General features: G+C 47.6%; 2 protein-coding genes across 6 annotated transcripts in view; one reads left to right on the forward strand and one right to left on the reverse strand.

Annotated features, from left to right (window-relative positions):
• WDR62 (WD repeat domain 62) overlaps nt 1–11764 on the reverse strand; it is a 44524-nt gene extending 32760 nt beyond the window's left edge. For 2 of the 5 annotated variants that reach the window (XM_078438487.2, XM_078438488.2), the window contains exons 1-7: nt 11042–11433; nt 7795–7886; nt 6856–6918; nt 3779–3836; nt 3379–3549; nt 2482–2619; nt 1882–2064 (exon numbers count right to left, since the gene is read on the reverse strand). In XM_078438487.2, coding sequence (XP_078294613.2) covers nt 1882–2064; nt 2482–2619; nt 3379–3549; nt 3779–3836; nt 6856–6918; nt 7795–7886; nt 11042–11218 — 882 coding nt within the window. In that variant the 5' untranslated portion in view covers nt 11219–11433. Of the gene's footprint in view, nt 1–1881; nt 2065–2481; nt 2620–3378; nt 3550–3778; nt 3837–6855; nt 6919–7794; nt 7887–11041; nt 11450–11602 lie in introns of those variants that run through there. The other 3 variants (XM_078438485.2, XM_078438484.2, XM_078438486.2) reach the window with 3 other exon arrangements.
• Nucleotides 11752–22767, forward strand: THAP8 (THAP domain containing 8). Its single transcript, XM_060652237.2, has 3 exons — nt 11752–12038; nt 21875–22067; nt 22300–22767. The coding sequence occupies exons 1-3, from the start codon at nt 11956–11958 to the stop codon at nt 22693–22695; spliced, it is 672 nt and encodes a 223-aa protein (XP_060508220.1). The 5' UTR covers nt 11752–11955; the 3' UTR covers nt 22696–22767.
• Nucleotides 22768–24238: the final 1471 nt, after the last annotated feature.

A 24238-nucleotide genomic window follows, 5' to 3' on the forward strand; every position in this document is an offset into this window, starting at 1 on the left:
TTACTCCCTATTGTTTGAAAACAACTTCAGAGATTATACTTCAGAGCAACACAGAAAAATGTTACCGTATACAGGAAAGACAATTGGGCCATCTATCCTGCCAGAACACACAGATGGACAGGGCAGGAAGTGCCAGACCTCTGGATACAGATTACAGGAGTTTGTCCAAGTCTAGAGGAACTTAATTTATAAGTTGTCATTTATGACAACTGCTCAGGGGCTAACCATCCATCTGTCAAAAGCTTTGGACTTGCTTAAGCTGCCAAAGTTCTAGAAAGAGGATTCAAACGAGAAAAAAACAAATGCTGTTTAACCAACTAGGAAAAACAGATGAAACTCTGAATTCTTCCACAGGCCTGACACCATTCCTTTAACCCTAAAGGTGAGTTCTGGAGGGGAGCCACAAGAGCAGGAGTAGGATGGGGTGCCTGGGTGGCTCAGTCGGTTAAGTGTCCAACTCCTGATCTCAGCTCAGGTCAATCTCACAGGGGAGATGGAGCCCCACATCAAGCTATGCACTGCTTGGGATTCTCTCTCTGCCCCTTCCCGACTCGCATGCTCTTTTCTCTCAAAAAAAAAAAAATCAGGAGTAGGAAAAGGAGGGAAAACCATTATGCTCCTGCTGATAGCCAATGGGCATCCAGTCTCAGAACAGGAAGACAGTTTGGATTCAAACCCTCAGATCCTGAAGAAAAGTAGTTCTGCAATTTATAGATGTAACATCCTTTATTTTGTTTGTTTATTTATTTATTTATAAATTTTTATTTATTTATTTTGAGAGAGAGAGAATGAGAGTGGGAAGGGGCAGAGAAGAATCCTAAGCAGACTCACACCGTCAGCCTAGAGCCCAACTCGGGGCTCAATCCCACGTACTGTGAGATCATGACCTGAGCTGAGATCAGGAGTTGGATGCTTAACCAACTGAGAGACCCAGAAGCCCCCATCCTTTGGTTTAAAATGTTATAAGAGGGGGCGCCTGGGTGGCTCAGTCGGATAAGCGTCTGACTTCGGCTCAGGTCATGATCTCATGGTTTGTGAGTTCCATCCCCATGTCAGGTTCTGTGCTGACAGCTCAGAGCCTGGAGCTCACTTTGGATTCTGTGTCTCCCTTTCTCTCTGCTCCTCCACTGCTCACGCTCTCTCTCTCTCTCTCTCTCTCTCTCCTTCAAAAATAAACATTCAAAAAATTTAAAAAAATAAATAAATAAAATGTTTTAAGAGCACCTCAGTGGCCCAGTCAGGTAAGCACCCCACTCTTAGTTTCGGCTCAGGTCGTGATCTCATGGTTTGCAAGATTGAGCCCTGCAATGGGCTCTGTGCTGATAGTGTGGAGCCTGATTGGGTTCTCTCTCTCCCTCTCTCTCTATGCCCCTCCCCTGCTCACACTCTCACTCTCTCTCTCAAAATAAATAAACTTAAAAAAAAGTTATGTATTTTTAACATAGTCTTTTTTGAATGAAAAATGAAGTCAATCATACCTTAGATTAAAAAAAAAAAAATGCAGTCCTCCCACCAGTTAAGAGTGCTCAGTGAAGAAGAAAAATGGGAACTGGATCAAACAGTGACAGGAGAGCGATTGTAACCTTGACCCCATTACAGGGTACCAGGCACTGTGCTGAGCACCTTCTATATATTATCTCATGGGACTCCCTTATTAACTCTGTGAGGTAGGCATCAGGATTTCCATTTTACAGATGAGGAAACTGAGGCTCACTGAGGGAAAGTTTCTCACCAAAAGTCTCACAAGCAAAACTTTTGAGAGGTTAAACCCAGAGTTAGTGGAATCAACTACCCGGCAGGGACATTACTGAATGTCCCTAGAGTCACATGTCCTGGGAAGAGTGTTTTCCCCACTGATGGCAGACAGGGAGGGTGGGGTACCTTCAGGTTGATCCACTTCTCCAGCACCCTCTTCTCATTGAACTGGCAGAGGAGGCCCGAGTAGGACACACAGAAGGTATTGCCTGCCATCTGGCCCCGGCCACAAGCCACGCCACAGAAGATGTTGTTGTGCAGCTCTCCCAGGATGCCTGAACGCCCTACGAGGGGCACCGTGCCCGTCACCTGGAGGCACAGCAGGGCATAGTAAGACACTGTCCGCATGGCCTCGACCCCAGCAAGGTCACAATGGGACTCTCATGACCAGACGATATGACACATAGCTAAACAGAAGGGCTCGGAGGAATTCCTCCAAATGGAGGAGAAAGGAAGAAAAAAGCAGAACAGACACTTCTAGGCAGAGTGGCTGGAAGGTGGCAGTCCAGAAAAGAGGTCTGGCCCCAGGGTCCGTGTGTCGGGAGATTTCCCAGCAGGGCCTGACAGCACCTGAGCTGTCTGAGCAGGCCCAGAAGCAGAAGCTGACCCAGAGGCCAGACAACCTCTGAGATAACTGGCTCCAAATCTCAGGTAGAAACAGGAGTCCACACTGCCCCTAATGGTTAACCGCCAGGCCTGGCTAAGGGGACAGGGGCAGAAACCTACCTTTGCTTCAGTGGAGACTTCCAAGAACCAGAACCTCACATGCCGATTCCCTACGGTGACAAAATAGCTGCTGTCCTCTGAGAAAGAGAGGGCGATGACCCTGCATGATACCTTGTTGGAAGCCACCACAATGTCTTTCTGGAAGAATCAACGCACAGAAGTTCACACTAGCACCCAGCCATTGGATCATTTGTGCCTGTGCCTGAGCCCTGTATCACTCAGCCATCCCCTGCTCCAGGTCAGTTTTCCTGGGGCCCTCTGGGCCCTTGTGGAAACCTACGTGTGGCACTCTTATCTTTACTAATCAGAGGAGACTGAGGTTTGGAAAGGTTTCCATGCGTGTGTAAGTTCCAGAGCTCTCCCCAAGAGTCCCAGCTCTACAGCTCACACGTGGCAGAGCCTTTGCAGGATGAAATCCTCTCCATTGTCCTATATGGTAGGTGCTTCTCCCCACCTCTGCCAGGCTCAGAGAGGTGGTGTCATGTGCTCAAGATCACACAGCACGTTGTGAACAGAGCCAGGATTTGCCACCCACTTCTGCCACCTCCAAGTCCTCCCCTAGCTGTTCCCAAATCCAGCCTTTCAGTGCATATTAACTCACTGAATTCTCACAACTCAACAAGGGAGATGCTAACATATCCTTTTTACAGATGAGGAAACGGACCCACAGATAAGTAAAGTCACTTGCTCAAGGTCACAGCTGGTCAGTATGAGAATAATTACGTAATTCTACTAGTTAGAGCTTGTCGTATGCCTCACAGTGAGTGTCTAAAACTGGGATCAGCATGCACTAGGTGCTCAATAAATATTTTCCGGATAAATGAACACTTTACCAAATTATCTCATTTAAGTTCGCTCAATGCCTGAGCTGCAGGGTACCCCCACCAGTCTTCTCACCTTCCAGTCCCAGACGTTGAGTACCATGTCGTGCTGGTAGCCCATAGACACGATGTGCTTCATATTGGGGGAGAAGGCCACACAGGCCACGCCGTACTTGTGGCCCAGCATCTCTGCCACCTGATTCTTCTCATCCACATCCCAGATGCGCACAGCAGGCCTGTGCCCGTTCTGGGGAAGGTTGGGCCATTACTGCTGCTGGGATCTGCACCAGGAGGGGCTGGAAGGGCTACTGGGGCTAAAATTGGCATTGCCCCAGTATGCCCCAAAGCCACCTCCCCCATCTGCCATGGGGCTTTCTGGCCCAGGAAGAAGCTATTCTAGGGGCTTCCCACGCCTACTGTGGGGTAGAAGGAATGGCCCCAAGATCCCTCCCCACCCACTCACAAACACAACTCACCTCCCCCGTCACTATGTACTTCCCATCAGGGGAGAAGGCCAGAGCACTCAGCGACTTCCTGAGGGAAGGGAAAGGCGCCGGTCATTGGTTCCAAGGAGGGTAGGCAGCCAGGTCCCAGCCTGGCTGTGCTCACAGAACTCTGCCCACTCCTTGCTCCCAAGCCTTGAAAGAGGCCAGGAGAGGTGAGTGCCAGCAGCTCCCACAGAGCCAATGTTGCGCGTGTGCCCAGCACAGCATACAGCGCGTTCCCTGCATTCCCCACTGACAGAAGAGGGTCAGTGGCACAGGAAACCAGGCGTAAAAGCAAAGTCCCCAAACATAGATAGGGTGGTCGCTGTACAAGGACCTTCCTTTCCTCTTGCTCAGCAGGGGTGGGCTCCCTAAGGCCCCACCCACCCTGTAACCCTGAGAATTCAGGTGCAGGAAATGGTACCGATCTGTCCTAACTGTGGGGGGGCGGGGGGGGGGGTGCTGGCAGACATCACACTGAGACAGCATGTGCTCCACTGCTAAACACTCAAAGTGTTCTGGAAAACCCATGAACACCCAACATGTTTCTCTCTAGCCTGCACAAGGACTGAATGACCAGAGTAGTTTGCATGTTCTCTCTGGCAGCAAGTTTCATGGTTCCCAGACTACGTTGTTTTTTTCCTCTCCCCTCTCTCTTTTTTTATTTGAGAGAGAGAGAGAGAGAGAGCACGCACACACAAGCTGGGGAGAGGAGGCGAGAGAAAGACTCTCAAGCAGGCTCCACGCTCAGCTCGGAGCCCAACGTGGGACTGGGCTCCACAACTCTAGGATCATGGCCTGAGCAGAAATCAGTCGCCCAACCAACTGAGCCCATCAGGTGCCCCTCCACTCTCTCTTTTAATCCTATTTTACCTGTGTTCCTTAATGGTCTAGTAATGGTCTCCCTCATGTGAGTTAGTTGGTGTGCAGGTAACTAAGCGAATGCCTCTGAGTCTCTGACAATCTTATAGAACACTTATCATCATCACCTAACTCTCTGGTGTCTTCCCACCACTCCTAGGGCAGCAGACAAGGCAAGCTGCCTACCCGATCGCCACCTGCCCGTCCTTCCTCGCCGACAGAAGCCAAATTTTAATTAGAATGGCAGTGTCTCCAGCTGGAGTATATTTCCTCGCCTCTCTACACAGGTACAGCTACGTGATTTAGTCTGGCCGGTGAGAAGTAAACTGAAACGCATGTGGGATTTCCAGAAAAGCTTCTCAAAGGCAACTCTTTGTCCTGATCCCCAATCGTTCCCCTTCTGAATGACGGACATGACAGCCAGAACTCCATCTTGGACCAGGAGACAACCTCAAGTACAGAGGCCTCACAACAGGCACGGTGGAACAAGAAGACAGGCAGACTGGGATTCCTGAGGCTTGCAGAGACACCAGCCCCTGGGTCCTCACCTCCAGACTTCTTTCGAGCACAAAGAGCATGCCCTTGTGTTTGAAGCCATGCTCATGGGTTTCTGTTGACTGCAGCCACTCCTAGCCTGTCGTGTGCCCTGACCCTGCGCCTGGCCCTCCACAAAATGCTCTATGGGCATTGCTGCACTTATTCCTCAGGCATGCTCCATGAACTCATGTCTCTCAGCCAGTTTTGAGACAAGGAGACCTCAACACAGGGAAGTCCTGCCCAAGTTACCTGACAGGGCAAAGCCCTGGCCATCAGAATTCCCTGCAGAGGCTTTGAAAAATGTCAAAGCCATGCTAAGAAGCATGAACGAAAGTGTGGTGAGGAACAGGGTGATACATGCAGTTTCAGAGATGCTCCCCACAACATACTCACTAGTCACCGGGGGAAGAGAAGCTTCACAGTGGAAAAGCCTGGCAGACACCACCTTAACCAAGGGCCCAAGGGAACACCACTGGTCGTAAGAGAGGTCAATATCATGCACCGCCTGACAGAACGCACTGAGGAGGATGCGGCATTCCTTCTGAGGTGTTCCTGCCAAAGATGCAGAACCTCAGTCTATCTATGAGGAAACATCAGACAAACCCAAAGGGTGGAGCATTCTACAAAATACCTGGCCTGTCATCCTCGAGTGTCAAGGTCATAAAAGTCAAGAAAAGACAAAGGAACTGCTTTAGACTGAAGAAGACCAGAGACAACTGAGCAACGTGTGATTCTGGACAGAATTCTTTTGCTCTAAAGAATATTCTTGGGGTAAATGGTAAAACTTGAAAGAGGCTTAGTTGGTAGTGATGTACCAGTTTTAATTTTCTGACTTTGTTGAATGTACTGTGGTTTTGAAGGATAATGCCCACCCCATGCCCAGGAAATCCACACTGAAATATTTAGAGGCACAGGGGTATCATGTCCCCAATTTACTCTCAAATGGTTCAAAAAAAAAATTACTATGTATATAGACTGAGAATGATAAAGCAAATATGGTAAAAGGTCAACATCTGGGGAAAATGAATGAAAAGTAGACAGGCATTCTTTGTATTGTTCTTTAAAATCTAAAATGGTTTCAATGTGAAAAGTTAAACAATTGTTAAGACCCAGAAGCAGCTTCTGTTTCAGCCTCCTCTCCCCTTTGCCCCCTCCTCCAATTCCAGGCAAAAGAATCTCCGGCTGCTCCTCAAAAAACCAAGATTCTTACTCACTGCAGGGCCTTTTGCCCTTGCTGTTCCTTCTATCTGGAAGACGCCCCCTACACTTTTGCGGGGGTCACTCCCTTACTTCTTTCAGGTCTCAGCCTCCAAGAGGCCCTCCCCGAGACCTCTGATATGGTTTTCCTTCATTTTCTGCCTGCAAACGTGCCCTAACGCATCCTCGTTATTTCCCCCATAGCGATGGTCAGAGTTGGCTAGTAATTTGTCAACTGGTTTAGTCTGTCTTCCCTGCTGGACTGTCAGCTCTACAAGAGCAGAGATTCTCATGTCTTTTGTTCACTGTCCCCAGCACCGGAACACTACCTAGCACAAAGCAACAACGTCGCTGAACCGACGGGTGAGTGAATGAGTTAGTCACCCACCTACGAACTCCCAAGCCATGTGGGGAAGGGGCTGTGTGCCGGGACCCTCACCCCACCCCTACCCAATGTCCAGGCCCCAGCCTACCTGGCAGTGTTAAAAATGTGCTGCTGCTTGTTCTCCTTGGGGTTCAAAATCACCACCACACAGCTGGGGAGAAAGAGGGAAATGTGCCCAAACTGAGGGGAGTATTGGGGTCCAGGGATGATTCTATTCCCAACAGAAGAGCCCACACATAAATAAGGCTCTGAACAGAAGATTCTCTCCTCCTTCTCCAGGTGTCTAATGCTGAGAATTTTAGGACACTTCAAGTTATTAGATAATATATTCTTAAATAGAAACCAACACTTCTTCTGTCAGGCACTGGGCTAATAAAGACCTTATGTGCACAATCTCTTTAAATCCTCACAAATGACAGGTAAAGTCGGAAATCTTAGCCCCCTGTTGTAGATGAGGAAACTTGAAGCCCAGAGAGGGAAAATCCTTTGCCCAGGACCACCCAGCAGGTCAGGAACAGAGTGGGGATATGAATCCATAACAGATTCAAGAGCCCACCCTTGTCCTCTATCCTGGACTGCATTGTAAAGACTCAATGACAGACAGATATTATTCATTAGTAAGGATTACAGATCTGCCCCTGCCCTCCAGGAGTGGAGGGGTCTTTGGCGCCTAGAACAGTGCCAGGCTAGATCAGTATTTATGGAATAAACAGGAGGAGATCTTTCAGTCCTCTCAACTACCCAAAAGGAGGATATTCCTAGTTGTGTTTTATGGACGAAGCAGCAGGGGTTCACGGAAGAGCACACGGTGGAGCTGGGACACGAATCCAGGCTGTCTGACACCATGGCTTGGGTATTTCCCAGAATCGCCACCACCTCCCATCTGCAGTCACAGTAAGGCTTTCATGGTGCTCACCACATGCCGGGTGCTGTTCTAGACCCAGATGGGCCTCTCCACAGTCCTCAGGGGTAGGCAGCTTACCTGCATCCTACAGCCAGAAAAGCCAAGGCCCGCCCACTCACTCACCCTGCCAGGTAGGCCACATGGCCTGTGCTGGGGTCACAGGTCAGGCCACTGCTGTTCTGGGCTGTGATGCCAAGCACCTTCTCGAGCGACACCTGTGGGGGAAATGTCCAAGTCAGAAGGACATGTCCCAGTAGGCTCTCCGTGGCACCACTGCCTCAGCCACCCATTCAGTCCCTGTTACATCTAATACTAACTGAACTTCTACAGTCATGTGACCAACAGCTAACATTTGTTCTTCTCAACATTCCTTTGAAGGACACAGAACGATGAGGAAGACAGACAAAAACCCCTGCCCTCCTGGAGCTCACGTCCTAATCATGATGGGATGGAGGACATAAAAAATAAACAGAACAAACATGTAAAACAGATGCCAGGTGCTGATAGGAGCAGAAGAGAAAAATAAAGCAGGGAAGGAGATTGGGAGTATAGGGAAGAGAGAAGGCCTCATTGAGAAGGTGACCTCTGAATAAGTTTCTAAATATTTTACAAGGATGAAAAATTCGAAGCCTCACAACCCAAGGAAAGAAGGCACTATTATCACCCCATTTTACAGATGGGGACATTGAGGCCCAAGATCCCACGCCTGTGGAGTGACAAAGTTGGGATACAAACCCAGCTAGTCTCTGGCTCCAAAGCCAGTCCATAAGTTGGGCCCTGCAGGGGAGACACAGGCGTGAGCAAGAGTGGACAACATCTATTCCCTCAACAAATTTACAGTCTAGAGGTTCAACAAGTAAAGAAACAAGTGAACAATCACATTGAAAATTTTAAAATTCTCTAAGCAAAGTAATTTAAATGAGCAAATCTCTATTGCGGTTGATTAAAACAATTTAGAGTATAGACTAATAGAATTGTGATACTTTCATACTTTCTTTCAAAACGAAAGACTAGTTTCTTTTTTTTCTTAATGTTTATTCATTTTTGAGAGACAGAGAGACAGGGCACGAGTGGGCAAAGGGCAGAGAGAGAGGGAGACACAGAATCTGAAGCAGGCTCCAGGCTCTGAGCTGTCAACACAGAACCCAATGTGGGGCTTGAACCCATGAACCGTGAGATCATAACCCAAGCCGAAGTCAGATGCTCAATCAACTGAGCCACCCAGGCACCCCTGGAATAGACTAGTTTCTAATTATTAAAGTAAAACATTCTCAAGCAAGTCCTTGGTATCAGAAATGAGAGGCATAGCATAATGATAGCTAACACTTACTGAGCATTTACCAGGAGGTAGGCACTGTTTAAATACCTGTAACTGTACCGACTCATCTAATACTCACAATAACCCTGTGATATGGTCATTATTGTCATCATCTCCATATTACAGACGAGGATATAAAGAGGCTCAGAGAGGTAACCCATCCAGGAAGGAGCCATACCAGGACTCTAACCCAAGCAATTAGGCAATGGCACTCACATCGTTTTTATATCTGTCAATCAGCATTACTGGGCATTAATATAATATAATGGTCATTTTTAGAGTAGATCTTTTGTAAGCCAGATGGACTCTGTGCCACCAAACAAGAAAAATAAATGACATCAATTACCCAAAAATACCCAATCAAAACAGTAGTAGCTACCACTAATAGAGAATCTACAATGCGTCAGGTATTGTTCTAATGCTTAACATATGTGAGCTCACTTAATCCTCACAAACACCTTACAAGGGAATATTTATATTATTATCTTCATCTTACAGATAAGGACACTGAGGCACAGAAAAGTTCGTAACAAGAAGAACAGAACTGGGGTGCCTAAGTGGCTCAGTCAGTTAAGAGTCCAACTCTTGATCTCAGCTCAGGTCTTGATCTCAGGGTCATGAGTTCAGGCCCTGCATTGGGCTCCATGCTGGGCATGGAGAGAGAAGGGGGGGGGGAGGGGGGGAGGCGGAAGAGGAAGAGGAGGGGGAGACAAAGAACAACAACAACAGAATTAAGGTTTAAGCCCAGGCATTCTGGGTCCAGAGGTTGCACTCGTTAAGAGTGCCCATTACTTACTGCCTCTCTGAAATCGCTATTGTCATTCCTCTATTTTATACATAGTTTAGTGCTCACAAGGTACTTCCAGGAACCTACAAGGTAAGGGCTGTGAAGTACACGGTGCTAGGTGAGAGATTAAAGTAAGTGTCTGTTTTAGGCTGGGGGAAGGCCTCTCAGGGTAGGGATATGCAGGCTGAGACTTGAGGGATGAGGAGCCAGTCGGATGGACTGCAGCAAAAACCCCAGAGGACTCAGCAAACACTTAGGAGGTGGTAAAGAGCTTGGAGCCTCAGGAAAACAGAAAGCAGGCTTGTGTGACTGAACATTTGAGAGAGAGGACCATGGAGGTATAGCCAGAGAGGTGGGCAGGGGCCACCAGGAACTGCAGCCAGGAAGGGGTGATATAATCAGAGCGCAGCAGGAAGCCATGTGGCAGGAAGAAGATCCACCAGCAGCTACCATGTTTCTACTCTCTAACTGGACTCTGCCAAGCAGGTCATAGTCACCATTTCATTTCTGCTCCCTGCAACCCCATGGTATGGTTATTAATACTTCTGTTTTATAAAAACAGACTTCGTAGCTCAGAGAGTTGGAGAACAATTTTTTTTTTTAATTGCTGCTGTGCTAATGGAAATCCTTCTATCTACTCCAAAATCTTTGTTCCTGTGTCTAAAGACTTAGGGAACTGTTCTGTACTCCCTCCCGCAGGAAGCGTTGCTGAGATTTTACAATTATTCACATGTTCTCCATAATTTAGGGTGGCAATATGGAATAAGAATCCCACGTTGGTAAGGGAGAAGTAAAGAGAAGGCAGGTGAGGAGGGAAGGCGGAGTAGCGCTGAGGGACAGTTTAGATAGGTAGGGTTCGATACTGAACACTGGTAGGGACCCTAAAGATCCAGCGTGGGGCGAGGTCACAAAAATGGAAGGGCCCAGAGAGACATCCAAAGGTGACTGAAGGGATACGTAGGAAGGCGGGACTAGGAGGTGATCAGCAGAACTAAAATACACTGAGGTAAGGGTCCAGAGAGAACCCCGAAAATGGTCCAAGGGCTAAGAGAGCCGGGGTTGACAGGTGGGCTAGAAATGATGGGTACCTGAGAGAGAAGGGAGAGTGGGAGGAGCCTTGGCTAACGGGGCGGGACGTAGGAGACGAAACGGGCTAGAGAAGACTAGCCGAGGGTTGATAGGCGGGGCCAACGATCTAAGGGCGGGTCCAGGGGAGCTTGGGAGGGAGCCTGGAACTGGAGTGGGCAAGGCAAACAGCTCCTCACCCGGTTGTTTACCGTGTCCTCCGGCGCCGCCGAGAGTCGTGTCCGCCGCCGGAGACACAGTTGGGGAGCGGGAGGCGGAGAGCACTGGTTCCTCCGCGCCGGAACTCCCACCGTGACGGATGGCAGCTTCTCGACTGCATCGTTCCGTGCGTAGCCTCCGGGCCCCAAGGCCGCCATCGTCGCGCCGGAGCAGGACAACCGTTGCACTTCCCAACTGCCGCCGACGCCTCCACGACCCGCTCAAAGAGCAAACGGCCCGCGGGAAAGCCGGCGCCGCCGCCCATTGGACGCGGTAGGCCCCGGGCCTGGCCAATGTCAGGGCTACCGAGCCGAGGTTTTGACCAATGAGGGCTGAGAGGCGGAGCGAAGTGTCTGGCAGGGTGGATCCATAGCTAGTTTACTTGATGCCTGATTAAACAAAATGGCATTTTTATTGCGGCCTGTGTTTTCATCATTAACAAACGTTTAGGTTTTAACTTTTACGTAGCTAAGGTCAAAGCCTCCAAAGCCCCCAGTTCGCTTTTTGCAGCACTTCCCCCCGCCCACGCAGTGGATAGTCACCCGGATATAAGCGTAGGGTGGGGCCGAAAGAGACCGACCACTTGGCGCAGGCTCAGAAAAGCCGTGACGTCACCTGTCTCCCAGCACAAGATAAGGTCAGAGTGGCTAAGAACTGGCTTTGTGCCGTCCTACTCGCTTTTCCCCATTTGCCACGTGACCAGGGCGTAGTTGTGGTAGCGCGACTGGGCGCGTAGTGCGCAGCCGCCCTCTCCCCTTCCCCGCACGTGATGAGGCTTCAAGGGCCATCACGTGAGGCGGGCAGAGAGCGCGCGGGTGGGGCCGGGTTCTGTGGAGCCTCGCGAGGAGCAAAGTGCGGCTGCAGACTGGGCAGGATTCAACGGGCTTGAAGAGCCATGCCCAAGTATTGCCGTGCTCCGAACTGCTCCAACACTGCGGGCCGACTGGGCGCTGACAACCGCCCTGTGAGCTTCTACAAGTGAGCGCAAGTGCGGGGCGGGGCTTGCGGGGCGGGGCTTGCGGGGGCGGGGCCCGAGGATAACTGCCCCTTTGCCCGGCACCTGGTCCAGCCCGCAGGTATCTAAAAACAGGGTTAGCAAAGTGAAGAGACGGTATTCTCAGCAGTAAACACAGAACACGCAAAGGCGCAGATGTGTTAAAACGCAGGTGTAGACGATTAACTACAGGTAGTGAAAGGGGCGAGCGGAAGAAGTGGGACCGTAGGGAGGGGCCTACAACTGCCCGCTTGTCATGTCCACGAAGTTGAGGTATCTCAAACGCAAAACATCGGAAACTGAGCTCCTGATCTTGTCTCCCTCCCAAACCTTCCACAACCTTTCCTATCTCGGTTAATAACTTACTTCATCTTACCTGTTGTTTAGGCCAGAAACCTTAGAGTCATCTCCCTACCTCTTTTCTTTCCTCACACTTAAAGTAAAAATTAGCTTGAACTGTAAAAAAACAAAGATAATTTTAAAAAATCTGTCTTCCTCTTTATTATTCCCCGGCTGGAATAAAAGACATGGGAAAGGCCGGCTGAAGAGTTAATAGGAAAAAAATATTTCTATATTTTTCACAGGGACATGCAGCAGATGTAAAGTGAAAAAATTCCCCTTCTTTGAGCTTTTTACTAGGAAACTTTGTTCTCTAAAATCCTAGACTATTGGGGTGCCTGGCTGGCTCAGTAGATAGAGACACTTGATCTCAGGGTCGTGAGCTCAAGCCCTATGTTGGGCATGGAGTCTACTTTTAAAACATTGTAAAAACATGGATGATGATAAACTTTGCTGTTTGAGATCACATCGGTAAAAATGAAACATCTCACTGAACACCTGGGGGAGTTAAGTCATTTTTACAATGAGAAGCAGCCTCAGTTTACAGTCCAGGGGCAGAGCTTCAGGTAAGGCATTTGTGGACACAGTTTTCCACATTGACCTAAACTGTATTGCTTCCAAGGAGACAGGACTCTGGACTCACTTTGCAATGCAGACCTAGTATTTATCCCTTCACACACAATTCTGCTTTGCTTTAAGCCTAGCTAAACAATTTCATTTACATTTCACCCCTTCCCCCAAATCCAAATAATAACCCTGTCTTTTCCTTTGTTTGGTGAGACTCCTTATAGTACCTCTGGTGTGCAGTTTCCCTCATTGCTGTGGTACATAAACCTGACTTTCTTTGACTACAGGTGTGTCCCTGGGGGCCTTAGTCTGAATCAGCCAGGACACATTCCTCATCCAGTCTGTCAGCAGATCCTGTGGGCTCTCCCTTTAAAAATCTATCCAGAATTGACCACTTCTAACCCCCTTCTCTGCCTCCATTCTGGTTCTGGCCATTACCACCTCCTGACTGCACCATTTTAGTAGCCTCTTCATTGATCAACCCACTCCCACATTCTGATCTCCACACACAGTCACAGGGAACTTGTGTACACCTGAGTCAGATCAGAGTCCTCCTCTGTTCAGATCCCTCCCCTGGCTCCCACGTCACTCATAAAAGACAAGGTGAGGCTGGAGCAGACAGGCCTACAAAGCTCTACAGGAGCTCGATCCCTAGTCTCTGTATGACTCATCTCCCTCCTCCTTCTTCCCCCTTACCACTGTTCTCCAGCATCATTCCTCTAGCATGCCAGGCACATTGTTGCCACAGGGGCTTTGTGCTTTTCCTTCTTTTTTTTTTTAAATTTTATTTTTTATTTTTTAAAATTTAAATCCAGATTAGTTAGCATATAGTGCAACAATGATTTCAGGAGGAGGAGATTCCCTAGTGCCCCTTACCCATTTAGCCCATCCCCCCCCACAACCCCTCCAGCAACCCTCAGTTTGTTCTCCATATTTATGAGTCTCTTCTGTTTTGTCCCCCTCCCTGTTTTTATATTATTTTTGTTTCCCTTCCCTTATGTTCATCTGTTTTGTCTCTTAAATTCCTCATACGAGTGAAGTCATATGATTTTTGTCTTTCTCTGACTAATTTCACTTAGCATAATACCTTCCAGTTCCATCCACGTAGTTGCAAAAGGCAAGATTTCATTCTTTTTGATTGCCGAGTAATACTCCATTGTGTATGTATGTGTATGTATATATATATATATATATATACGTATATATATATACACGTATATATACGTATACATATATATACGTATACGTATATATATACACACACACACCACATTTTCTTTATCCATTTATCCATCGATGGACATTTGGGCTCTTTCCATACTTTAGCTATTGTTGATAGTGCTGCTGTAAACATGGGGATGCATGTGTCCCTTCGAAACAGCACACCTATATCCCATGGATAAATGCCTAGTAGTGCAATTCCTGGGTTGTAGGGTAGTTCTATTTTTAGTTTTTTGAGGAGCCTCCATACTGTTTTCCAGAGTGGCTGCACCAGTTTGCATTCCCGCCAACAATGCAAAAGAGATCCTCTTTCTCCACATCCTCGCCAACATCTGTTGTTGCCTGAGTTGTTAATGTTAGCCATTTTGACAGGTGTGAGGTGGTATCTCATTGTGGTTTTGATTTGTATTTTCCTGATAATGAGTGATGTTGAGCATTTTTCATATGTCGGTTGGCCATCTGGATGTCTTCTTTGGAGAAGTGTCTATTCACGTCTTTTGCCCATTTCTTCACTGGATTATTTATTTTTTGGGTGTTGAATTTGATAAGTTCTTTATAGATTTTGGATACTAACCCTGTATCTGATATGTCGTTTGCAAATATCTTCTCCCATTCTGTCGGTTGCCTTTTAGTTTTGCTGATTGTGTGCTTTTCCTTCTGCATGGAAAGTTCTTGCCTTTATGACCACCACTTTATGTAAAATGATAACCCTTTCCCAGATAACATATGTATTCTCCCTATCCACCTCCTGTTTTATTTTTCCCTTTAATGCTTACCACTATTTGGCATGTCACATATTTGATGTATTCATTTATGGTCTTCCCTACTAGAATATCACTCTATGAAGGCAGAGATTTTTCTCTGCCTTGCTCTCTGTTATTTCTCCAGCCCTAGAACAGTGCCTGGCGCATAGTGGGTGCTCAGTAAATATTGGTTGGATGAATTCGATTAATGCATTTCAGATGGCTTTCCTAAGGAAACCTAGCAGCCCATGTCAGTTGAGGGGCCCTGGTACAAAATAGGAATAATGCAGAGGAGTCTTCGAACCTAAATCAGTGTGTCCAGATTTGCTTTATAAAATATATTGCTCTGGCATTGTTTATGAATTCAGTATCTCCAGGAGAAAGGAAATCCCTGCTGGACACAAAGGACCCTGAGAGATCCTGTTCCTGTCCTGACAACTCATGGATAAGTGAAGGGTCAAACATTGAAGAACCGAACACACAACGTGGGAGTCACTCCTGATCCTTTCTTCAGCACCACTGCCCCAGTCAGGTCCATTAACCCATCCTTTGACTTTACCTCCCAAACACATCTCCACCCAATCAAAATAAAACCCCTAACACCTTGGCAATACAGTTATAAATGCAAATGGGAAACTCCTAACTAAACTATTAGAAAATAACAAAAAAAACCCTACATTTCCAGTCTGACCATTTCTCATTACCTCTGCTATTCAGATTGTCATCATCTATTACTGAGACATTGTGAGAGCTGCTTCCTGACCTCCCTGCTTCCACTCTTGTGGCCCTTACAAGAACAAGAACTTAAAGAGCACTTACTATATGCCAGGAACTGTTCTAAATGCTTCACATATAATAATGAGAATAATGACTGTGCAGAGCAGCCAGATGGCTTCATAAAGATCAGTTTATATCTGTGTTGTTTAAATCCCGTCAGGGACGCCCAGGGGCTCAGTCAGTTAAATGTCTGACTCTTGATTTCTGCTCAGGTCATGAACTCATGGTTTGTGGGATCGAGTCCTCTGTTGGGTTCCGCGCTGACAGCAGCAGCCTGCTTGGGATTCTCTCTGCCCCTCTGCCACATGTGCACAGGGGTGTGCACCCACACTCTCTCAAAATAAATAAATAATTTAAAAAATTAAATAAAATAAATCCCACCAATGGCAATCAGGCTGTCCCTCACACAGGCTAACCCATTTCCATCTCTAGACTCACCCCGAGTCAGTTTTGCAGAAGCCACATAGTTAGTTAAGAGTTTGGCGAGGGACTATTTCCAAAGGAGATTCAGGAGAAGGCAAAAGGAGAAGGAGAAACAAAGAGGGATGTGGCTGCCAGGGAATAACAAGAGCCTGCCAGGCAGCCAAAGGAAACATTCATTAGTTCTATTTTAGGCCCTTTCAGGCACGTATGAGAGTCCTCTCTCATGGGGGACCTATCAGGAATTGCATTTGGTTGGCAGTAAGAAAGTCACGAAATATTACTGGCTAAAAAAGATTATGGAGATTATAGGATAGAGTGTGTTTAAATTATGCTGCCATAACAAATGCAAAATCTCAATGGCTTACTACAGCAAAGGTTTATTTCTCACTCACACTATGTCCTCTGCAGACCATTTGTGGACCTACTCTACAATATCTTAACTCGGGTCTCAGGCTGAAGGAGCCTCTCCTACATGGAATATTGCTGGTCTTATAGGAGGGGGAAAAGAGAAAGTAGGGAGAATCACCCATTGGCTCCCAACAAATTTTATATTTAGAAATGGCCCAAGGGCACCTGGGTGGCTCAGTAAGTTAAGTGTCTGACTTGATTTCGGCTCAGGTCATGATCTCACAATTTATGAGATCGAGCCCCACATTGGGCTCTGAGCTTACAGCATGGAGACTGCTTTGGATTCTCTCTCTTCCTCTCTCTGCCCTTCCTCTGCTCACTCTCTCTCTCTTTCTCTCTCTCTTTCTTTCTCTCTCTCTCAAATAAATAAACATTAAAAAAAAAGAAGTGGCCCATGTCACTTTCAGTCATTTGGCCAAAGCAAGTCTATGGCAAGCCTCAAGTCTTTGGAGTAGAGATATATAATCTTCAAGTGAGGAAGGGCAGCGAATATTTTGAACAATAACATAATCTACCAAGAGTTTATTTTTCTCTCATATAAAACAAATACAGAGGTTGACAGACCAGCACCAGTGTGGCATGTCCACAATCGTTAGGGTTGAGGTTCCTCTCTTTCTGTCCTGTCATCCTTAGTATGTTGCTTCCATCCAAGATGGCTGCCAAGTGCCATGTATCATTTCTGGGAAGAAAGGGAAGAAGAGCGAAAGGGGCTCCAACTGCAAACTGAATTAGCCCCCTTTAGAAAGCCTTCCCAGAAACCCCACCCAATGGTGAGTTCTCCATCATTGGTCACCCTCCAACTACAGAGGAAACTAGGAAATGTAGTCTTTTAGCTGGGCATTTAACCACCCTGAAGACCATTAGGATTGATTGTTAGTAAGGAAGAAAAGAACTTCTTTTTTTTTCTTTTGAAAAGAACTTCTAACAGCATATACCACTTCATGATCTAGAAGGATGACCAACAAGACTAAACCGTTCTATAGAAAAGGAGGACACTGCCCACTTATGGTAGATTTTTAGAGTCCATTATAAATGTTGCCATTCAGAGGAATAAAGAAGAATAAGAAAAAGACCAAGTTAGGAAGAGATTTTGTACTTTCCTCCTTTGCCCCTTGAGCTGCTCTGATCCATGTGAGAACCCCCTCGCCTTTCAGGTACCATTCCAGATTTTCTTACACAACACAAAAGTATTCATTGTCCAGAACCTAGTTACATGGCCCCACCTACACAAAGGAACTTGGGAAACATAGTCTTTTAGCATGGCACTTTATGACCTCAACTAAAGTTGGAATTTCGCTAGTAAGGAAGAAGAAAAGGGCAAGTGGAGTAGTCACTTGTCAGTGTTTGCCAAGAAGGGGCAGGGTTTGCCAAGAAGGGGGCTGCTGCAAGAGATTTCTTGTGTGTGTCCAGGCAGAATGGGGTTGATGAGAGGATTTGGATCCCAAACAGAGACGAAAGGGACTGCAGCAGCCAGAGTTCCTGGCTGTGTGCCCTGGGGTTCTGCTCTTTGGGTGCCACAGCTCTTCTGAGTCAGCCCCTCTGTCCTCTTGCACTAGCTGTGCCCCCCCCCCGCCCCCCCCCCCCCCGCCCTGTCTGTCTGCCTTTTGGCTGAGAAGTCTTGCTCCCACCCCCATCTCTGTCCATCCTACCCAACTCCTTTTTTATGTGTCCTTCCTAGTTTGTTTTTCTTTTTTTCTTAATTTTGAAATAATGTTTATTTCTTTATTTTGAGAGACAGCACTTATACATGAGTGGTGGAGGGGCAGAGAGAGAGGGAGAAAGAGAATCCCAAGCAGGCTTCACATTAGCAGCACAGAGCCCAACGCAGGGCTCGATCCAATGAACACTGAGAGTATGACCTGAGCCCAGATCAAGAGTCAGGCACTTAACTGACTGAGCCACCCAGGCGCCCCTGCCTTCCCAGTTTCTTTATGCATATACAAGCAAATCTGAATATATGTTCTAATTTCACCCTTTATTACTGTATTAATTTCCTGTGGATACTGAAACAAACTTGATGGCTTAATACAGCAGAAATTATTCTCTCACAATTCTGGAGACCAGAAGTGCAAGTCGGTTTTACTGGGCCAGAATCAAGGCCTTGGCAGGGTTGCACTCCCTGTGAGGCTGTAAGAGAATCCATTTCTTGCCTCTTCCAGTTAGTTTCTGGTGACCGCATCATTCCAATCTCTGCCTTTGTGCTCACATCACCTTCTCCGCTTTCATCTGAGGTAACATCTTCTCAGCCTCCCTCTTACAGGGATACCTGTAATTGCATTTAGGGCCCAGATGAAAGATCCAGGATGACTTCCCATCTCAGGACCATTAACTTAATCACACCTTTTGTCATGCAACGTAGTATTCACAGGTTCCAGGGATTAGAACATGGATATCTTTTGGAGGCCATTACTGAGCCTGCCACAATTACTAAAAGCTGATCTGCTCTGTTTGGAACTTTGCTTTTTTCAGATAACGTGTATGCCTGACAATAGCATGTCAGTTCATAGAGTGCCTCCACGTTCTGTTTTAGGGTTCCATAGTGTTCCTTTTGTGCCCGAGTTTGTTACCTTGTGTCCTAGGGATGGTGTTGTCCCACAGTCTCTAACACCCTTACTCTGCCCTTTTAACAAAGAGCAGGCCTCAAAGCCCTCAGCAGATGAAGGTATCTAGCTGTTTTTTTTTTGGTCAACTCCTGTTCATGGAATTGATACGGTTTTCTTTACTTTTCTTCTTTTTTTTTTTTTAACAGAACTGTATGACTTCTTTTTTTTTTTTTTTTTTTTTTTTTAATTTGAGAGAGAGAGAGAGAGAGAGAGAGCCAGGGATAGTGGCAGAGGGAGAGAGAGAATCAAGCAGGCTCCACACTCAGCACAGAACCCAACACAGGGCTCCATTCCACAACTCTGGGATCATGACCTGAGAGATCAATCAGCTGAGTCTCCCAGGTGCCCCAATACTGGTTTTTCCATCTTAAATTGTGGTGTAAAGTTTTCTCTTTGAGGTATCTTTGTTAAATACTTAAAGTTGGTCAGTTTTAAGAAAAATATTAAGTAAATCATGTGGCAGATATAGAAGATACTGTGCAGGTAGAATGTGGATGACTGACCATACTAGTTACCTAATGCTACATAACAAACTATCTCAAAATTTAACGGCTTAAAATAAACCTTTAATGTCTCCCAGTTTCTGACAGCTGCCACAGGACAAATGGTCCAGAACTCAATTATGTGGCCGCCCCTGACTGCAAATGAAGCTGGAAAATGAGGTCTCCATTGTGGACAGTCTGGAGTCTCAGATAATCCCCACCCACTCCCACAGGGAAAGCTTTTATTTCATCCATTTTTTTAAACTTTAATTTTTAATTTTTACCTTTAATCGTAAAATACATGTAATATAAAATCTACCATATCAACCATTTAAAATTTTTTTTAATGTTTATTTTTGAGAGAGAGAGGGAGACACAGAATCTGAAGCAGGCTGTCAGCACAGCCTGACGCAGGGCTCAAACCCATGAACAGTGAGATCATGACCTGAGCCAAAATTAAGACTCAGACAAGTAACTGATTGAGAGCTACCCAGGCACTGCTGTTTGTTTCTTTTTTATTTAAAACTTTTTTTTTAAGTTTGTTTATTCTGAGAGAGAGGGGGGCAGAGAGAGGGAGAGAGAGAATCCCAAAGAGGCTCCACACTGTCAGCACAGAGCCTGACTTGGGACTCTGTCCCACAAACCAGGATATCATGACCTAAGCCAAAATCCAGAGTCAGACACTTAACCAACTGAGCCACCCAGGTGCCCCAAGTCTTTTGCCCATTTTTAATGGGGTTATTTTTGTTGTTGTTGAGTTGTTTAAAAACCTTTTAACAGGGGTGCCTGGGTGGCTCAGTCAGTTAAGCGTCCAGCTTCGGCTCAGGCCATGCTCTTATGGTTTGTGAGTTCGAGGCCTGCATCAGGCTCTCTGCTGTCAGTGCAGAGCCCGCTTCTGATCCTCTGTCCCCTCTCTCTGTGCACCTCCTCCACTTGCACTCTCTCTTTCAAAAGTAAATATTAAAAAAAACCCCACCTTTATCAGGTGTTTTCAAGCATACACCAAAAAATAGAGTTATATAAATGGATTTGCATATATCTATCACTCAGATTTACCAGTTGTCAACATTTTGCCAATCTTTTTCATCTACCCTCCACCTACTTACACCTTTAATACAGTATTTATTTATTTTTAAAGCTTATTATTTTGAGAGACAGCATGAGTGGGAGAGGGTCAGAGAGAGAGGGGGAGAGAGAGAATCCCAAGCAGGTTCTGTGTTACCAACGCAGAGCCCGATGTGGGACTTGAACCCATGAAGCTGTGAGAGCATGACCTGAGCCAAAACCAGGAGTGGGATGCTCAACCGACTAAGCCACCCAGGCACCCCTTTAATGCAGTATTTTATTTATTTTTTTTAAATTTTTTTTAATGTTTATTATTTTTGAGAGAGAGAGACAGAGAGCAAGCAGGGAAGGGGCAGAGAGAGAGGGATACACAGAATTGGAAGCAGGCTCCAGGCTCTGAGCTGTCAGCACAGAGCCCCATGCGGGGTTCGAACTCACAGACCGTGAGATCATGACCTGAGCTGTAGTTGGCCGCCCAACTGACTGAGCCACCCAGGCACCCCTTTAATGCAGTATTTTAGAGTAAATTCCAGATATTAGTTCTTTTGCCCATAAATATTTCAGAATGTTTTTCCAACAGATGACTATTTTAAAAACATAAACCAGGACAATTATCATACCTAGCAAAATTAATTTCTTACAACTATCCAGTGCCCAGTTCATGCTCAATTTTCCCCAATTGTTTTAAAATGTCTTTTTATGGAATGATTTGTTGCAGACGAGGTCTACAACCTGCAATTGGATGTTCCTTAAATCTCTTTTAACCTATAACCCCACCCTACCCCCATGAATGTAGAATCTCCTACTTTGTAGATTTGTCCAGTTTCATAAACTACTCTCTCAGCTTCATGTAGAGGAGCAGATTGTTGGGGGAGGGCAGAGTCTCTGTGGGTAAGGGAGATCAGGAAGGAGGCTGTTGCAAAAGCCCAGGCAGGAGAGGATGGAGGCTGAATGGAAGGGGCAGCAGAGGTAGGAGAGGTGGCTGATGCTGGGTGTTTAAAAGGTGGAAGAATGGGATGTGGGTTGGTGGTAGGGCCTGGGCAGGAGGCAGGGCCAGCTTCTAGCCTGGAGAGACAGAGGTCTGGAGCCCAGGGACCTCCCGATGTGTGTGTCCTCAGGGAGGGGTGTGACCGGACCTGATATTGCTGACCCCATAACCCCACTGACCCCGTAACCCCACTGCCCCTGGCAGGTTCCCACTGAAGGATGGCCCCCGGCTGCGGGCCTGGCTGCGGCACATGGGCCATGAGGACTGGGTGCCCAGCTGCCACCAGCACCTGTGCAGTGAGCACTTCACACCTTCCTGCTTCCAGTGGCGCTGGGGTGTGCGCTACCTGCGGCCTGATGCAGTGCCCTCCATTTTCTCCCCAGCGCCGCCTACTGAGGTGAGCAAAGGGAGGTCCCACCACTGGCGTCTGACCCCCAGTCTTCCCCACCTGGAAATAATCCATGGAGTCTGATCCCCAGCCCTCCTCTCCTGAGGGAAGTCCCTCCTCCAGTCTGACCCTATGCCCTTCTCTCCTGAGGGAAGTTCCTCCTTGAGGTCTGGCCTTACCTGATGGCAGTACCCCTTGGAGTCTGGCCCTGATGCCCCCCACCCCATGCTTTGTCTTCCAGAAGCAGCAGAGTACCCGAAGCACCGAGAAGCCAGTCGTGTCTCCCTCCCCACCAGGCGTCACGCCCCCGACCCCTGGCCCAGCTCTCTCGGCCCCTGGCTCTGTGCACCTTGTGGTACTAGGGCCAGCACCCAGAGGCCCCGAGGCCTCAGCCACCGTGTTCCTGGCCCCCCTGATCCTTCCTCCTGCTCCTGCCAGGCCACGGCCTGGAGTCCAGGCCCAGCACCCTCTGGCCGGGCTGGGCACTATCCTGGGAGCACTGCAACGTCGCGTGCGGAGGCTGCAGCGGCGCCAGGAGCAGCACCAGGTGCAGCTGCGGGCTCTAGAACAGCTGGCGCAGCAGCTGTGCAAGGAGAGCCTGCCGGCTGGGCGCACCAGGACCTGCTCTGCCTGGTGAATGTGGCCACCTGGCCCCCGTGGCATATGTATTTTCCTTTAAAAGTCAGAACATTTCATTCATGTTTCCACATTTCTGGCTTTTCTTGAAAAAAAAAAGTCAGTTTGGCAATGCCTACCCGCTATTGGTCAGAGCAGGGTAATGGCTGTTCCATATATTAATAATATTTAAGGGGCCTTTACTCTCTGCCAGACAGAGTTAATAACTTACTGAAGACTCACTGTGACCTTGGTACTGCGGTCGTCCCCATTTTTCAGATGAAAAGTCAGGCACAAATCTCGCCCAAAGTCAAGCAGCCAGTAAGTTGCAGAACCTCGATTCAAACGGTTAGAGAGCTCCTGCCTGGCCCCTATGGAGTGTGAGTTTGCAGCCCATCTAGTAGAGTCTCCCGAGCCCTATCTAAAGGCGCTTTTGCTCCTATAGTTTACTTCTGAATATTGGAGGAGGGCATTGTGTCTTTAAAAGTTTGACCAGGCCTTTTCCCTGCTTCAAACCTTAGGGCCAACTTTGAGGTCCTAGGGCTCTCAGCCCTGCCTGGACAAGAGATAGGAAGGGGTTTCAAAAAGGAGCCCCCAAAGTAGCTCTGTGGCTAAGGTGTCTCTGCCTGCTGGCCAGTAGGTTGTACACAGCTAACAGATACGATTTTTCTGGCCTCAGTGGTGCTTTAAAATAATTTTTGGTCTTTCCTGAAGGCTCAGCAGATTTAGCAGCAGTCAGCTAGGAACAGTTAGCTAGAACTGCAGTGTGGCTGCCCCTGGAGGCTTTGTGTTTGAGACTGTGGCCTAACCATGCTGGGGCACAAGAGGGACATACAGAGTGTAGGGATAGACCTCAGACTCAGGTCTGGGATTCTTCAGCCTGCCATGGTCCCTGGGCTGACAGTGTCTCTCTGCCTCCCCTGCCCCCGTTCAATCCATGTGTTTCAATCTCCTCCTCTCTCCTCCCACATTCATCTTTATGTTTCTGCTGCCCCATCTCTCTTCCCTCCTGTCTCTCCATTTCCCCATGTCTCTCTTCACCTGCATATTTCTGTGTCCCCCGTCTATGTCTCTCTCTGTCTTCTCCTGTGTTTGCCTATTCCCATATCTGTCTCTTGACACCCCTCCCCCCGCCATTTCCCTGTTTCTCCATACCTCTTTATTCCCCCATGAATGTCTCTCTGGCCTCACATTTGTTTACCTGTCTCCCCACAAATCTCTGCCCACATCTCTCTGTGTTCCTTGACACCCGCCTCCCACATCACCCTCCATGTTCCTCACCATTTCTTCCCCCCTTTTCCTTCCTTCCCTCTCTCCTTCCCTCCCCTCATTCCCCTGTGTTCTCCATCTCTATCCCTCTTTGTCTGGGAATGCCCAGCTCCCTGGACGTGAGGAGTCCCATTATCTGTGGAGGGTCTGACATAGCTGCGGTCCTTGCCCAAAGTCCTGCACTTCTCACACTGGATGCCAAGCCCGAGCTCCTGGACACTCAGACCCCCAGTGCATAAGGACCAGATGTTGCGGGACAGATGACAGAAGACAGAGGAAGAGCCACTCATCATACA

This window comes from Panthera onca, chromosome E2 (genome assembly GCF_046562875.1).
Source record: "Panthera onca isolate mPanOnc1 chromosome E2, mPanOnc1 haplotype 2, whole genome shotgun sequence".
Classification (NCBI taxonomy): Eukaryota; Metazoa; Chordata; class Mammalia; order Carnivora; family Felidae; genus Panthera; species Panthera onca.

Coding starts and splice junctions, on each gene's coding strand:
- THAP8 (XM_060652237.2), top strand. CDS start 11,956: ATGCCCAAGTATTGCCGTGCTCCGAACTGCTCCAACACTGCGGGCCGA. Junction 12,039..21,874: donor CGCCCTGTGAGCTTCTACAA/GTGAGCGCAAGT, acceptor TGCCCCTGGCAG/GTTCCCACTGAAGGATGGCC. Junction 22,068..22,299: donor CCCCAGCGCCGCCTACTGAG/GTGAGCAAAGGG, acceptor TTTGTCTTCCAG/AAGCAGCAGAGTACCCGAAG.